This window comes from Salminus brasiliensis, chromosome 21 (genome assembly GCF_030463535.1).
Source record: "Salminus brasiliensis chromosome 21, fSalBra1.hap2, whole genome shotgun sequence".
Taxonomy (NCBI): domain Eukaryota; kingdom Metazoa; phylum Chordata; class Actinopteri; order Characiformes; family Bryconidae; genus Salminus; species Salminus brasiliensis.
This window is the reverse complement of record NC_132898.1, coordinates 27,416,922-27,435,357: the sequence shown is the minus strand read 5'-3', so window position 1 is coordinate 27,435,357 and position 18,436 is coordinate 27,416,922. Positions and strand designations below refer to the sequence as shown.

The 18,436-nt window shown below is 42.7% G+C and overlaps 1 protein-coding gene across 2 annotated transcripts in view; it reads left to right on the top strand.

The window, feature by feature from the left end:
• synpra (synaptoporin a) overlaps positions 1–18,436 on the top strand; it is a 37,124-nt gene that overhangs the window by 5,788 nt on the left and 12,900 nt on the right. The window contains exon 1 of one of the 2 annotated variants that reach the window (XM_072665699.1): positions 17,897–17,972. The exons of the other annotated variant lie outside the window; for it this stretch is intronic. Within the exon in view, the coding sequence (XP_072521800.1) occupies positions 17,949–17,972 (24 nt within the window). The 5' untranslated portion in view covers positions 17,897–17,948. Of the gene's footprint in view, positions 1–17,896; positions 17,973–18,436 lie in introns of those variants that run through there. 2 annotated transcript variants of the gene reach the window in all.

Sequence of the window (18,436 nt, the reverse complement as noted above, 5' to 3'; positions counted from 1 at the left end):
ACCCTCTCACACTCTCTTTCTCTCTCCTACTCTTTCTCTCTTTCACTCCTTCACACTCTGTTACATTCTTTCTTTATCTTACACCCCCCCCCCCCTCTTTCTCAGTACTCCAGTCCTAAATGAGCTCTACTATCAGTCGTACTGTTTTTTAAAGCTGAGTAATTTCAGCTCAGGCGTCCCGTTTCTTTTTAAGCTTTATCATTTTTATTGAAAATGTCACACATTTACACACACCCCCCCCCCCTTCCTCTCTCTCTCTCTCTCTCTATCTGAAGAGGCACAAACGGTGATAAATAAACCAATCAGAGAGATTTTCATTCTTATTCTGTCTTTCATTCAGAAATGGGAAAAGATGTTCGATAAACGTCGGCAGCGGATTCTGAGAAGCAGTGAGAGCCACTGGTTTAATGAAGGTGTTTAAAACAGTGACCTGGTCAGCCCTGCCCTGCACAGATAAGCAGAGTTTATAAAGGAAGATTTTTGTATTTATATTTTCAACTTTACAAACTTGATTTCAGAAGAAAGGAATGAGCAGCTGTCCCAATATTTTTGTCCTTACAGTATAGAAGCCGCTGTTTAAAACAAAAAAAGAAATTCTTCTCTTTGCATATCCCAGCTTACAAAAACAGAGCACAGGGAGAGCTGTGCTACAGTACCCCTCTTGCAGAGAAGGTTAAGGGCCTTGCTCAAGGGCCATACAATGCTTAGCTTAGTGGACTCGTGGTATCGATCCCACAACCCTGCGATCAACAACCCAGAGCTCAGAACTACTGAACCAGATGCCACCTTACGCAGCGCTGAGGTAGACTCTCAGAACACGCTTATAATGTAACACAAATGACCTGATTCCGATTCAGACCTGTTCAGAAAAGGTTTCTGTGCACCTCAGTCCATCCTTGCACGCCTGTGGAGATCCTCCGGGGCTGCGGACAGATGTGGCTGGCTCAGAGAAGAAAGGTTGGCTGTCACTGCCTGTTGTCTGGTCCAGAGCCAACGGCGGTAGTAGACCCTAAGTTCACGTCCCATTTGAGTGCCTCTGAAGGGACGCGAGGATACGGGGGACACTCAGCCAGATTGAATCTGATCACATCACCTCACACACTGCTTTCCTTCCGCTGAACGCACAGGGCAGGTTAAATGTGTGGAGCTGAGTACAGATAAAACAAAAGGTTGGCTGTTTGGAGACGGTGGATGGTCTGGGTTTAAAGGAAATGGTTCAGCCAAAATCAAAATGCCAAATGTAGGTGATCAGACAAGACAAGTTTAGAGTCTTACCTTTGCTTCGTAACTTTTGTATTTTTTAAGCTTTAGAGAGAGTCAGAAGGATTAGAACCAATCACAGTCAGGGAGAGGTCTCATAACAAACATCACAGTAATAAGAACCAATCACAGTCAGGGAAGGCTCAGAAAACCATGGCAATTCAAACAAACAAGGCAATGAATAGAACCAATCATAGTCTGGGGAAGGTGTCAGAACAAACAAGGCAGGGAATAGAACCAGTCACAATCAGGGAAAGGCTCAGAACAAACACCATGGTAATTAGAACAAAAAAGGCAGTAAATAGAACCAATCACAGTCAGGAGGAGGTCTCAGAACAAACAATACAGGGACTAGAACCAATAACAGTCAGGACAAGGTGTTAGAACAAACAAGGCAATAAATTGAACCAATCACAGTCTGGAGAAGGTCTCAGAACAAACAATACAGGTATTAGAACCAATAACAAGTGAGAGCAAATAAGGTGGGAAACAGAACCAACCACAGTCTGAAGTCGGGCTCAGAACAAACAAGGCTGTGATTAGAACCAATTCCGATCAGGACGAGATCTTAGAACAAACAGTATGGTGATTGCAAATCGCAGTCTGATTAAGGTCTCAGAACAAACAGTGCAGTGATTTGGACCAAACACAGTCCTAGAAAACGTCTCCCAATAAATAATAATTAGAACTGATAACTGTGGTGCTGCCAATGTTGGTTTAAGTGTGTTCTGCGGAAACGAGGCTTGCGCAGCAGAGGTTTGAGTTTGCCGTGCTGAATAATCGCTTCTCTGGAATGCTATGCAATGTATGCATTTATGCACTTGCTGGCAGAGGCCTCAGGCTTTAACGTATGAGGCCACACACATACTGTATTTACTCTCTGTCTTTGCCCTCTCCTTTTCTGTCTCTCTCTCTCTAACACACATCCACACACATCGGATTGTATCCCGGTCGGGTGGCCAACTCTGACAAACTGCTGTGACAGTCACCGCAGGGCAGGGGAGGGTCTACGCTGGGTCATGTGACCTAGTAACCATGGAAACTCCACAGGGAGATAGCAACCAGGAGGAAGAAGGACGGAGGGGGGAAAAAAATAGTATTTCAAAAATAAATTGAGATTTTATGCCTGTTTATGGTCAGCCGAGCATGGAAGCAATGCCTGGATCCAGCTTGTCTCAAACGGGCCAAAAAACATCTCCAGCACAGACACGTCACAGGATTTACACGCTGCTAGCCAGAGACGCTTCACTGCCACGACCTCACTCCCGCTCAGGCGTTTATTATCTCCCGAAACTTCACGGCTGACCAGGGAGCTTCACCGACAGCCCCTCGCTCTTTTCTGTTTAACCCCTCAGAAATGTGGCTGTAGAGGCATTCAGCTCTACGTTCAATTTACATGCTATACACTGTATGGTCAAATGTTTGTGGACACCCCTTCTGATTAATGCATTCAGCTATTTTAAGAAAAGTACTGCCAATAGAATTGGACTCTCTAGAGCAGATAAACATGAACTTATTGGCACAATGCTGCCTAATGCCAGGCATTGGCTGGAGAGGTATAAAGGCCCCAGCATTGAGCTGTGGAGCAGTGGAACTGTGTTCTCTGGTGCTTCATTCAGTACTTTTATGATGACTTCTTGTGGGAGCTGAGGATGAGGTGGGGTGGAGATCGTCCAACAGCCTTGACCTTACTAACACTGCTCTTGTCGCTGAGTGCAATCAAATCCTCACCGTAACGCTCCTCTAAAAACTAGGAGAAGGCCTTCTTCCCTGGACAGTAGAGACAGTTACTCCAACAAATGCAGGACAACAATGAATGAGCAGATGTCCCAAAACTTTTGTCTATATATTGTATTTAATTTATCCAAACAATACAGGAATGCAAACTTCTCTCTATCGTGTGTGTGTGTGTGTGTGTGTGTGTTTTGTGCATGCCTAGCTGGCATAAACTGCCATTTGTTAACTCAGGCCGATGGTTGTGTGTGTGGAGGGTGGGGATGGGGACTGATTCCGCCCGAGTGGTCCAGTGGGATATTTTTACTCCACACACACACACACACACACACACACTTTGGGTGGCTCTTGAAAGTAGCCGTGCATGAACGCAAAAGGGGGAAGTTGGCTGAGGGAGGACTTGTGTGTAATGGATAGCTCTGTATGTGGGAGTGTTATTTTTTTTGCAGTGTGTGTGTGTGTGTGAGCATGTGCATTTGAGCATGTTTGTATTTAATTCTGTGTGTGTGTGTGTGTGTGCGTGCTTGTGTGTGTGCATGTCTGTGTAAGCATGGGGTGTGTATATGTGTTCTGGAGTTGCGTGTAATAGATAATTGTGTGTGTGTGTGTGTGTGTGTGTGTGTATTTGGGGGTTGGTGTATGATGCAGTAGGAGGCCAAGAGGCCAATGCTAGCCTTCACTCTCCCTTTAGCTTAGTGTGATATGGGAATCCTAGCTAATGTGTGGGAATTGAGCAGCAAAGGAAATTCCACAATTTCACAATTGGAGTTGTGAAATAATGAAAATGATGGAGAAAACAGGACTCCTAGCAACCGTGCAAGACCAGGTAGACCATCACAACTGCCTCCCATCAGTTAAACAAGCTAACTGTTTTATCTTTGAGAGAGAGGAGAAAATAAAGCTCCACCTGAAAGCCACGTCCTTCCACTGTGAGAAGACGTCCCAGCTCTGTGTCTGAAAGCTCTTACTGAGAAAATCAAACTGCTGAATCTGCTGATGTTCTCAGAACACTGGACAGACCTCTCAAGAGTCCAGACATCAACATCATTGAATGTGTTTGGCAGAAAATGCAAGAGGCTGAACTTTAGGGATGTGGGAGAATCTACTGAAACACTGGAAAAGAGTCTCCTGAGAAGAATGGAAGCTGTGAGAGAGGTTAAGAGTGGATTCACTAAAACTCTGATATGTAGATATTGAGGCTTCTGTGTCATTCTGTTAAAAATAGATGGATATTTGGATGGATAGTTGGACTGATGGACGGATGAATGTTGGATAGACTGATGGACGGTTTCGATGGATGGACGGATGGATGGATGTTTGGACTGATTAATGAATGAATAGATAGAGGAACAGGTGATGTATAGATGGGTGGTTGGATGGAGGAATGGATAGAATGTCTGGATAATTGGATCAATGGATGGAGGGATAGATGCATGGTTGGATGGTGGCATGGATAGACGGATGAATGGATAGATGGATGGATGGATGGATGGATGGAGGAACACTGAAAAATGAAGAATTATATAAGTATATATATTATTGTTATGCGTGTCTGTGTGTTTGTCTTAACAATGGCAGGTTTATGGCATCGGGGTAAACGTTAAGCCTCTGTGTGTGTGTGTGTGTGTGTGTGTGTGTGTGTGTGTGTGTGTGTGTGTGTGTGTGTGTGTGTTAAGCCCCTGAATTGGAGGTGCTTGTCGAGTGTGGCGCAGGCAGAGAAGTAGAAGTGTTGTTCAGAACAAGAGAGATAAAGAGGTAAAGAGACACTCCTCTGCTCAGCTTACAGTCAGTGTGTGTGTGTGTGTGTGTGTGTGTGTGTGTGTGAAAGACTTGATGGCCTGCAGGTGCTCTCTGTTCTCTGTTTCACATTCACTAAACCAAACTCGCTGATTAGATTCACCAACACACACGATGCTCATTAACACCACATATAGAACAGCAGCAGACTCTACTCTCTCTCTCTCTCTCTCTCTCTCTCTCTCTCTCTCTCTCTCTCTCTCTCCTACAGTTTCTCTTTCTCTCTCTCTTTTTCCTTCTCTCTCCACTATATATGTGGATAGTTGGATGGATGGATGGATGGATGGTTGTTTGGTTTGTTGGTTGAATGTATGGTTGGATGGTTGGTTGTTTGGTTGGTAAGATAGACAGCTGGTTGGTTGGTTGTATGGATGAATAGATGAATGGATGGTTGGTTGGATGAGGCTAAGGTCATCATACCCAATGCCAATAAAGGTCCTACTAAAAGAGTCTTGAGCGATGCAATGTCTGTAATGTTTGAAATAGAGATTTGTGAGTGTGAAGAATGTTACAATTGGTAAGGAACCTTTACACCTAGGTTCATTAGACCTTCTTCACACTCAAACATCTCTATTACAAGCACGGTTTACAAACATGGTTTTCTTTGGCATTGCTCAAAGAACCTTTTGAAGTATTAGTATTTTAAGAGTCTCTCCCTCTCTCTCTCTCCCCAATTTCTACCAAATCATCCCCTCCTCTCCTTTTCTTTCCCCCTTTATCGTGTTTCCTACTACTTCCCTTCCCTCTCTCTCTCTCTCTCTCTCTCTCTCTTATACACACACACACACACCCTGTAATCCAGCAGTCCTCTTTAGCTGCAGCAGCCGGAGGACAACGCTGCTCTTCATCCTCCTCTTCATCACCATCCTCATCCTCACCCTCCTCCCAGCCCTGCAGAGCACAGCTGGGAGAGCCTGATAAACAAGCTACACTCACCAGATCACACACACACATACACACACTTTCACACATCAGCCACACGTGTGCGAGAGAGAGTGAGAGAGAGAAAGAGAGAGAGAAAGAGAGAGAGAGAGAGAGAGAGAGAGAGAGAGAGAGAGAGAGAGAGAGAAGGTAGATGGATGGATGGATGGATGGATGGACGGATGGATGGATGTGTGTGAGAGAGAGTAATGGATGCACAGATGGAATGAGGAGACAGAAGGATGAGAAGATAACTTCATGAAAGAACTGATGGAGGGAAGGTTGTATAATTTGACACTGACAGATTAAGCGATAGATGGATGGATGTTAGAAGGAGTGGATGGATAGTTGGATACATGGATGAAGGGATAAATGTAACAATAAATGTTTGGATGGATGAATGTTTGGAAATCTGTAATGAATGGATGGATGGACGCATTCATGGATGTTTGGATGGACGAATAAACAGAGGGATGAATAAGAAGATAAATTGATGAGTACAAGGATGGATGAAAGGGTGGGTGGCTGTATGGATGGATGGTTGCAATGGATGGAGAGATGGGTGGACGACTGGATGAATGGTTGACTAGATGGATAGATACATGCATAGATGGAAGGTTGGATGGGCAGATAAATGGAGGGGTGAATTGAAAGATAAATGGTTGCATGACTGGATGGATGGATTCATAGATTGATTGTTGGATGGATGGATGAAAAGAAACATGTATGTAAAAGTAAATGGTTGAATAGGGTGTTGGATGAATGGATAGATGGATGGATAGTTAGACAAATGGATACATAATTGCATAATTGGATGGAGGGATGGATGCTGGATGGCTGGATGGTTGGATGGATGGTTAGTTGAATGGATGCATAGATGGATGGATGACTGGATGAATTGTTGACTATATGAAGGGATGGATGGGTGGAAAGATGTATGAAAGGCTGCATGAGTGGATGGATAATTGGATGCATGGCTGAATATATGGATGGATGAATAAGTGGATAATTGAATAGTTGAATGCTTGATGGCTGGATGGTTGGATGAATGGGTGGATGGATAGATGGATGGATAGTTAGATGAATGAATGCATAATTGCATAATTGGATGGATGGATGGCTGGATGGTTGGATGAATGGATAGATGGTTAGTTGAATGGATGCATAGATGGGTGAATGGTTGGATGAATGGTTGATTATATGGATGGGTGGATAGATAGATGGGTGGAAGCCTGCATGAACAGATGGATGATTGAGTGAATGGTTGATTATATGGATGGATGGATGGAGGGATGAATAGTTGGATGGATAACTGAATAATTGAATGGTTGAATGTTCGATGGCTGGATGGTTTTACGAATGGCTGGATAGATATATGGATGGATGGATGGCTGCATGAATGGGTGGATAGATAGATGGGTGGAAGGCTGCATAGATGAATGGATGAATGGATAGATAACCGGTTGGATGATGGATGAGCCATGAAGATGGTGCAGGTTTAACAGCAGGAGCAGTGTTATGTTACTAAAGCATCTTTATGAGGAGATAACCTCTTTCTCTCTCTCTCTCTCTCTCTCTCTCTCTCTCTCTCTCTCGCTCAGTACTTACACTCTTTCTTTAATTATATAAGATGAGATAAGCAGGCCTGAGCCAGCAGCTTAACCAGGAACAAATTAGGGCATTATCATTGTCATGGCGACACTCTCCCCCAGCCGTATTCACTCTGCAGCCTTCATCCATCTCCTCATCATCACAGTCTTTGTTCTGCCAGGGTGCTCTTCAACTTCCTGAGGAAAAGCAGAAGAGGAGGAAGGAGCTGTTTTGCTAATGCTAATTGAGCAGTCGCATGCTTTGTTTCACTGTGGGTTAAAGCAGGAGCTCCACACCACCCCCTACCACTTCCCCTACCACCACCCCCCCCCCTCAAAATAAGGGTAAATAACAAACTGTAGGACACACCACTGTATGCTCTTTTTTTTTGTCCATGTTTTTAGATACCATTGTGTCGTACAGTATCTGAAACCACATGAGCAAATAACACCCCCACGAGGTTTGAGGACAGTGTGTGATGGCCTATGCATTCAGCATTCAGTTTGCCTGATGCTAATTGGTGGCAAACTTCTAAAAACCTCCAAAAACTCCCTCACAGAAAGTTATTATTACAGCAGATGTTTAAGAATACAAGGCCTGAGATGCCTCAGACACCATTTTTGCATAGTTTTAAGACAACTTTGGCCTAAAAGTCAATGGAAGTTAATGGAGGAGGGATGCAGGGATATATGCATGCTGCAGCTCTCTTCTGGCTGGTCTCCCTCTGCGCACCATCAGGCCCCTGCAACTTATCCAGAATGCAGCATCACGGGTCGTCTTCAATGTTCCTAAATTCAGCCATGTCACTCCACTGCTGTGTTCTCTCTTCACTGGCTTCCTGTAGCTGCTGCCCAGGTCATCAGATTCAAAACCCTGACGCTGGTCTACAAAGCCAAGACTGGACCAGCCAGCCCCTCCGTACTTGATGGAGATGGTCAAAGGCCGATCCGCACCAAGAGCCCTTCCAGCTTCAAGTACGTCTCGGCCCGACCCGCCATCCCTCAAAATCCACGGAAGACGAGCGTCCAGGCTTTTTTCTGTCCTGCTCCAAAGTGGTGGAACGAGCTTCCCCTGGGGGTCCGAACAGCAGAGTCGTTCGCTGTCTTCAAACCCAGACTGATGACCGTCCTCTTCTGAGAGTACTTGGGCGAATAGCAGAGTGGTCACCTTACTGACTTGTGTTTAGTAGAGTCTAACTAGCTGAGGTTTTTCTTGAGTAAATAGCAAAGCACTTTTGTAAGTCGCTCTGGATAAGAGCATCTGCTAAATGCCTTTAGTGTAAATGTTTATACGCATCTCAACTTTTGAAAGATTGGTGAAGTTGCCCTTTAAGTTTAGCCTTTTGTATATTTAATCTACATGTCTACTATAATAAGCATGTAGTAGAATGTGGTGATGATGTGTGGTGTGTAGTCATGCACATGTATGTGTGTGTGCAACTGTGTGTGTGTGTGTGCAGTGAGGATGTGTTTGAGATACATGCTCAGTGTTCTAGCTGTCATCATGAATGTTCCTTCTGCACCTCACATTTCTGACGTGTGTGTGTGTGTGTGTGTGTGTATGCCTGTTTGCGTGTACGTGTGTGAGTCCCACTCAAGGCCAATGAACTCAAGCCATGTTGTCCTTGTGTTTCTCAGTGCTGCCACCAGATGTCGCGTTTTACCTCTTCTTCACGGTCACTAAACACAATCAGCTGTTGCGTAATCCACTGCATGGATATGCAACTGGCCCTGGCGTCACTGGGGAGCTGAGGAAAACAATATATCACACACAGTGAGAGCACACAGGCCCCAAGTAGATATGCTGGCATGCTCTCATATAATAAACCAGCATATATAAAAATTAACACTGAATGGACAAAAGTATTGGGACACCTGCTCATTCATTGTTTTTTCAAAATCAAGGGTATTAAACAAGAGTTGGAGTAACTGTCTCTGCTGTCCAGAGAAGAAGGCTTTCTACTAGATTTTGGAGGAGCTTTGCTGTGAGGATTTGACTGCATTCGGTAAACAGAAGGTACTGGAAGGAGCACCAACCATCATTCCAGACAACACAGCAGTTCCACTGTTCCATAGCTTAATACTGGGGGGGGACTAGACAGGCTGTGAACGTGTGTGTGTGTGTGTGTGTGTGTGTGTGTTAGCACTGGGTGCAACGTAAAATAGCTGAAAGCATAGAAGGGGTGTCCAAAAATATGTGGACATTTAGTGTATGTACAGTAGGTGTTAAATCTACAGTGATGGTCTAGTTTGGTAATGGTTGCAGTTCCTCTGTGTGCCAGCAAGTGGCAGTAGATAGCTGCGTCTGAAGAGTTGCAACTGTAATTGGTTAGTATCACTGAGAATGGGAGACAGAGAGAGACAGAAAGAGAGAGAGAGAGAGAGATGAGTGATGATGATCTTTTCACCAAATGTTCTACATGTCTGCATCAATCAATGTAAACAGATGTCAGGTTTGATGTGAAAAGTTAAGTATAGAAAAAATACAACTTATACAAAAAAATAAATTATAGGAAGCAGGGGTCACCATGACTACAACAATAATATAGCCATTATATTTACTGTCGAAAATGAATGGTGAACCTAAACGTGTCTTCCTGAGTTTTATATGCAATGTTGATGGTGGGCAATTAGTGGTGGACCTTAATAAATGAATTTCCTTTAGAGACTATTTTACCGTAGAACATCATACATTCATTTCCCCAGCTAACATGCAGATGTGGGGCCTATATGGGTAGTTTTGTCCATGGGTTCCATGTGGGCCCCGCTTAAGAATGTTCTCTAGGGTCCCACCAGGGTCAGTGATGGGACCAAAAGGGGTTAAACATGGACCCTGTCTGGGTTGTATAATGCACACAGAGCTTAGATGGGACCCTCTATTTATTAGGCCCTATTTAATGCCCTGTTCACGTGACAGACAGCTGCTCAATCTGTATGCTTTCACTGCAGCTTTGTGTTCAGATTGAGGAAATTAATATACTTCACACTGTTATGGTTAAACTTTGGCTTTTAATCCACTGTCCAAGTATGTCCAGAACTGTTCCTAGTTAGCGTAAGAAACATGCATGATGATGCGTCACCAACAAATCGACTATTAAATTAATTTTGGTCGAATAGTTGTTGCATTCCTATTTTAGAAGCACTGAACATCTGGTTTTGATGTCTGGTTCTATTCACCACCACTGTGAACAGTTTCAGTGTGATTCAGTGTGTTTCTCTGAAACAGAGCATTTCACACCAAACTACTCTGTAGGACTTTGGTTACATCCTAAACATTTAATTATATTGGAATTTTCCAAAATCTGTGAAATTTCCCCTTAACGATATAACCATATAACCGTGGCACAGACAGAGGTTCCTAAACCAGTCCCTCCATCATCTTTTACAGGCATAAATTTATTGACCTTGTTATTGTATTCCTCCTGCTCTGCTGTAATAACTCACATGTCTTACAGTGTAATGTAGTGGAACTCATTAGATGGAGATTAATTGTTGGCTGATGGTCGTCAGCGGCTGGCCGCTGCTTGGCCTACCGTTACGTCTCCGCTGGGCCCAAGTTACCTCCGCTGCTTGTGGGTCACTTCAATGAGAATCCAGTTTCCTGCTGTCCAAAGGGGAAACCGCTGGCCTCAAATAAATAGTCCTGTCTGCATCTCGATATGAGCTTGAAGAAGAATCTGAGCATCCGGTTCCTGTGGCCTTTTTCCGCTGCCACCTGATAAGCAACACTTTTAGTTCTGAAAAGGAAGGTGCCGGAGGATGTTTCTGGCAATGTGTCTGAAACCAATGCTCTTTTAAAAGTCTTTCCTCAGCCTTTCTGATTCTAAGGGCCTATACCATGCAAAAAACACATGTTCTTGCTGTTTTAACGTAAGAGAGTCTTACGTGCAATTTAAATACTTTTAATGCATCACGGATTAGCCAGTCCATGCACAGAGATGTGAAGAACATGAGAAACCTAGCTGAAATCTGATGGCAACTGTTGGGACCTGGACAGTGCCTCGCCCTTCTTTGGACACTGATGTAGTGATTTCTTAGAGATGACTAGAGAAATAAATGACACACTGCTGAAATGACAGAGGAAAAAACACAAAGATAAGGCAGGTAAATGACTGAGGGACAGAAAAAACAGTATACGGTAAAGACATAAAAAGAGTTGGACACTGAGGGACAAGGGGCAACACACTAAACAATAGAGGGACAATAAAATACAGACCAGCACACTGAACGCAAGAGGGACAGTGAAATACAGAGCAGCACACTGAACAGCAGAGGAGCAGGGAAATACAGAGCAGCACACTGAACGCAAGAGGGACAGTGAAATACAGAGCAGCACATAGGGCAATAGAGGGACACTGACATACAGAGCAGCACATAGGACAATAGAGGGACAGGTAAATACAGATCAGCACACTGAACAATAGAGGGACACTGACACACAAAGGACAATAGAGGGACAGGTAAATACAGATCAGCACACTGAACAATAGAGGGACACTGACACACAAAGGACAATAGAGGGACAGGGAAATACAGAGCAGCATATTGGACAATAGAGGGACAGGGAAATTCTGAGCAGCATATTGGACAATAGAGGGACACTGACATACAGAGCAGCACATAGGACAATAGAGGGACAGGTAAATACAGATCAGCACACTGAACAATAGAGGGACATGTAAATACAGAGCAGCACACTGAACAATAGAGGGACACTGACACAGAGGACAATAGAGGGACAGGGAAATACAGAGCAGCATATTAGACAATAGAGGGACAGGGAAATACAGAGCAGCATATTGGACAATAGAGGGACAGGGAAATACAGAGCAGCATATTAGACAATAGAGGGACAGGGAAATACAGAGCAGCATATTGGACAATAGAGGGACAGGGAAATACAGAGCAGCATATTGGACAATAGAGGGACAGGGAAATACAGAGCAGCATATTGGACAATAGAGGGACATGTAAATACAGAGCAGCATATTGGACAATAGAGGGACAGAGAAATACAGAGCAGCATATTGGACAATAGAGGGACATGTAAATACAGAGCAGCATATTGGACAATAAAGGGACAGGGAAATACAGAGCAGCATATTGGACAATAGAGGGACAGGGAAATAAATACATAAATAAGTAATAGTAACTAAATAAACATTAGCATGTTCCAGGCAAGGGTACCCAAGGACCAGGATTGGGAGCCAATGTTTGACCCTTGTCTGACCCCTTTTACTGCTAGTTCTGATTGGGAACAGTACGCCAGTTCTGCGGTGGAGTGATTGCTAGCCGCTAGCATACACCAGTTTGGGTTCCAAAGCTGTCCTCTGGGCTGAAGGGCTTCTTCCAGTGAATCTGGCCCAGACACTGCTGGTCCACAGTAAAGCCTGGAGAGAGTGACAGATAGAAAGCTATGAGCGCTTCTTGTTATCCAGCCAGCAGGTGCTACACACACGCCTGGGCAGCTGTGACAGAATTCTCCTCTATTCTCACTCCCACACACGGCCCACCTGTTATCCCCAGAGCTCCCACCACTTCCTCTCTTATTCACTCGCTCGCATTTACTCACTCTCACACATCTGCATACACGCTTGTCCTTTAGATCCCATTGTGAGCGCGCCGCTGTCGGACCCACTTTCTCAGCGTTGCATCAGAATGGCTGGTCTTCCCCCGCCGGCTGGTGGGCAGCTCGGGTTCCCAAAGGTTCACTTTGACAGAATGAGACTGTTCTACCTGACCAGCTACAGGAGGAACCATCCTTTGAGGCGTACTGTTTTTAATAAGTGCTTCTAGCATTCGTCAAAGTCTCACACACAAGCTCGCAAGTGGACAGAGGTTGAATTCTATGGCCTAAATATGGGGCTGCTTTGTAGATCAGTGAAATAAAATAAAAAAATGGTGATTTTAATAAGTTCGGAATCACAACTTGGAGAGCAATTTTCTCAGAAGTGCACTTTTGACTGGTACAATCTTTTGAAATTGAAGGCCTATAGCATTTTGGAATGAAAGAGGGAAGCTGAGAGCCAGGTCCAAGAGGTGCTCCACATCTGAAAATGGAAACCTGGAAGGTTTAATGTTCATATATTGTGTATTGCAGGTGTACTACAGGCAGTGCCGGCTGCAGACAGACAGCACTACAGGCAGCATAAGACTATCCACTGTCTCCAGTGTTTGGAGTACAGTTGCTAATTGAGTTATTAATGTAATTTTGCTATAGTGTTTGAGTATGACTGCGATTTACAAATGTCATTATTCAGTATGATACAGCAGTCCCTTCAGTTGATATAATTTTGATAGAGAAAAAACAAGTGCCTGAAAATATACCTATCTATATAAATAAATATATATAAATTTATCTATCTATATATATATATATATATATATATATATATATATATATATATATATAAATCCTACATATTTACTATACAAGTCTTCTGAAAATCTTCTAAAAATGTCTGTATTGTTACTAATACATGAATTAATGTTAATGCAAACATGTTAAAGTTTCCCTTTTCAATTTATTAGCGCATTCAACACTAAATTAAGTTGAATTAAGTACAATATTATAGATTCCAGCATGCTACAGTAAAGTTTAGTCTCTACAGACTGGCTTTTTTATCAACACTGGCATTTTATATTGTATTTATGAATGAATTAGAAATTAAAATCAAACTAAACCAAAAAAAATTCAATTAAAAAACAGTACGTATTTTAGCTTAGCATCCACTACACTGAATAGATTCACTTCTGCTAACTAACCCTAACCACAAACTAGCGCTAGGGTTTGGGTTAGTTCGGGTTAGCTAACGTGTTAATAGAGGAGATATTAAAGGTAAAAGTGAGGTAAACTAACATGCTAACTACAAGATAATGAGAAAAGGCTCAACTGCTATGCTAACAACAACAACAAGATAACGAGAGGAAAGTGAACTAGCTCGCTAACTCTGGGTGACCAGACTTGCGCTAACTTATGCGCTTACCCTGCGCTAACTACAAGCTGGTGAAATAACGGAGAACTAACCCGCTAACAAACTAACGAGATAAATGGCTCAGCGGTAAGAGCGCCGGGATATCGATAACAGGGTTGTGGGTTCGATTCCCGGGCTTGGCAAGCTGCCACTGTTGGGCCCTTGAGCAAGGCCCTTTACCCTCTCTGCTCCCCGGGCGCTGGAGTTGGCTGCCCACCGCTCTGGGTGTGTGTGTGTACTCACTGCCCCTAACACATGTGTGAGTGTGTGTGTGTGAGTGTGTGTGAGTGTGTGTTCACTACCAGATGGGTTAAATGCAGAGGACACATTTCGCTGTACAGTGTACACTGTACAGTGACAAATACGTGCACCTTTTACCTTTTAAATGTCGTAGCACCGAGCTACCACATTCAGTATAATTAGTCCTAAGCTAACATGGTAATCATGAGGCAAATGATTTGCTATTAGTTTCAGTGAGACGTGAGCCATAAATATCATTTGTCGTAACTTTGTGAATGGCAGTGACAACGCCGACTTCTAATGAATGGAATCTGAGAGCAAGAATGAAAGCTAAACCAGCTGCCATCTCAAATGTGTCCAGTTTGAGGGGACGGAGTTCGTTTATATTCCAGACGTGCTCTCTCGGAGCGCTCTGTGACCGTCTTGTCTATACGACGAGCCGATGAGACAGAGATCAGAGCAGATAGATGGTGAAATGAGAATGGAATGAGCAGGTTGTAATTGTGACACCGTGTGCTCCAACCCAGGTCTGATTGGGTGTAGGAAGGTTGCTGTGGTGTAGGACATATTAGAGCACAGGGGACATTTTTTGAAGGACACAACTGTGTCTCTAGGGTGACTCACTGTGTTCATTAGCAGTGCTGTCAGTATCTTTACACCTAAACTAGTTCACGCTGTAAGACAAAAGTATTTGGACACCTGCTCATTCATTGTTTCTTCAGAAATTCTGGGCTTTACTCTCTACTGTTCAAAGAATGGCCTTTTGTAAAATTTCGAAGCATTGCTGTGAGAATTTGATTGCATTCAGCGACGAGAATGTTAGTGAGGTCAGGGTGTAGGATGATCACCACCTTACCTCATTCCCAATTCCCCAACTCATTCCAAAAGTATTGGATGGAGCACCATCCATTACTCCAGAGAACACAGTTCCACTGTGCTAGGGGGCTTTATACCCCTCTAGCCCACACCTTTAGGCATTAGGCAGCATGGTGCCAAGAGGTTCATCCTGTTTATCTGCTCCAGAGAGGCCTACACTATTGGCTGTACGTCTCTACATTGGCTAGACAAGCAGTTTGTGTGTGTGCATTTGCACATCTTTGTCTGCAATTGGCATAACTTAAAGATGCTGAATGCATTTATTAGAAGGGGTGTCCACAAACATTTGGAAATATAGTGTTCCTCAGTACTGTTTATTATAGTCTACTTTCACAAACATAGGCCCGGCCTGTTCATAGACTACCACTGATCATAGCCACTTGGCTTGTACCTTATACTTATATTCAGTGGCCACTTTATTAGAAACCCCTTTCACGAGACTCTGACTCACTGGTGTTTATTAGCCCTAGCCTCTAGCTTTGTGGTTATATCTTGGTCCTAGGGCAGCCATACCTCACATGTTAGTGTGTATTCTTAAGCTGGGTGTTCACGCCATAACTTCATAACCTAACAGATGAAGGATAAACAGATAGCAATTCACACTAAGCATATTAACAGGATGTTTTTGTCATTAGGACACAAAAACTAGATGCAGAGAGGGTATCAAAATCTCACCATTAGTCAGTCTGACCATCAGTTTGTTGCACACATAATAAAGTAGGGCTAAAAATCACCATAAGTTGACGCATTACATTCAGATTTAACAGTACGTTAGGGATCCTGCAGTGGCTAATAGCTACACACACTACAGAACACATTCTCTGTTGATTTACAGAGGATTTGTCCTCTAAACGTGTCATTTTAACTTTATTTTATTCAACTTCTAAGCCAAACTTAGCTAAGCCAAACTTCCCACCATCAAATTCCTTTAATAAAATCTTTGAATGGGTTTCTAAACATCTTAGCTAGATAGTTTTGGATATTGGACCCACTCTGAGGCTAGAATTGACACTCTGGGGTCTGTAGAAACCTCAGCAACACCGCTATGCCTTGTACACTTGTACAAGCTAGCATGGTGAAGTCACTACTGTGTTGAGGATAATGCGCCACCAAAATAATATCAGGTCCACAGCAGCCCTGTGGTCACAAACTGACCAGTGATGAATAGGGTGAAGGGTAGCCGATAAATGGTGCAGCAACCATATAGGGGACTATATAAGGTGTGTGAATAAGTGGGTGAGTGCATGTAGGGCACTTGATGAGTTTGTATGTTAAGCCTGTGTTGATGTGTGAAGCTGTTTTCTGCACTAGCTTTTGATGGAGGCTTTATAGGTGATAAATGCTGCCTGAGATAGAGATCAAAGCTATTATGAAATTATGGGCTGGCAAACTGAAGGTGCGTTATTGCAAAATGTCCTGTAAACAGTTTTTCAATAAGTTGGCTGTGGACCGTCTCCTTAGACTGGGAGTATTTTTTGTATAATGCTGTGGGTACTGTTAAAGATGTGATGCTGTTGTTGTTGTTATTATATGCTTTATTTGTTTACATCATTGATAATAATATGCAACATATTTATTGCCATGTAAGATTTATTTATTGTTATAATATATATAGAGATAATTTATTATTATTATTGTTTATATTTATTTATGTTATAATTGCTTATATTATGTTATAATTGCTGTGTAAATTGCAATTACTATTATGACAGTTGTTCAAGACCATCTAACCTTTTCCTGTAAACAGTTTTTTTCATAAGTTGCCTGTGGACCATCTAAAGGATGTGATGCTGCACTATAAAAATACAGTAAATCATTTTATTGTAATAATATAATAATTTAAAATATATTATTATTATTATTATTATTATTATTAATACCCTCTAATTGTCTAACTATATATAACTTATTTATTGCCATAAAAGATTTGTTTATTGTAATATGGATTTTTTAATAATTGCTATGTAACTTGCAGTTTACTATTATGACGGTTCTTAGGGTTGTTCCTGACTATCAAAATGAATCTATTGGTAGTACTGCTCTACAGGGACTAGACAAGCTGTGAGTGTAACTGAATGTATTCATTAGAAGGGGTGTCCACAAACATTTGGACATGTAGTGTATGTGGGTGTATTTCTATTTTTGACTCTGTATTGATTTCTGAAACTTATTGTATAAAAGGTATTTAAGAAAGTGTGTTTGTGTGTATATATATATATATATATATATATATGTGTGTGTGTGTGTGTGAGAAAGAGAGTAATGATAATGTCGTATGTCGGAGTGCCTTCTCTGTTGTAGGGGCTTCCTTTGTGTGTGTGTGTGCCACTGTACAGCAGCCTGGGAGTCACAGAGAGCTTCCACCTCTCTCTCTCTCTCTCTCTCTCTCTCTCTCATAGCAGCATTGACTCTGACTCTTAAGCACTCCTCGAGAGCAGGAGAGGTGGAGAGAGACAGAATTGTCTGCTCTTTCTAAGAAGGATCCTCTTGCGTCTACATGACTCGGACTACTGGGGGCTTCTTGCGCTGTGGGGCTGGATATCTTTTGTGCATTTAAATGTGTATGGTCATATTTGCTCCGGTAAGTGTCAGGATCAGTCATTTTCCACACTTTTGCTTTAAACAGGTGACGATTAAGTCCACTTTTGAAGAGAAATGATGAGCCTGGTATCCATAGAAACGTGGTCAGTTTTTTGCATTTTGTTGGTATTAAGTGGGATTTTGCAGCTTTAGTGAAAAGGCTGTGACGTCTGATACGACCATGAAATCTTAAATGTTCAGATGTTGGCATTTCAGCCTGTGAATCACAGTGACAATCACCAAGACTTGCTTCATGCTGATATAGACTACATCATCGCAGTCACGCTGTATCTCCAAAATGGCAACTTTACAGGAGAAGGAAAAAACCTTGTTAACTTTCAATGGAAGTCAATGGAAAAAGATATTATTATATGTCATTTGGGAGCATTTCTGTTGGTTTACAGACATGTCATCAATTATCAGTTCTTACATAATATAAATAACAACTGCCAGATTCAAATTATG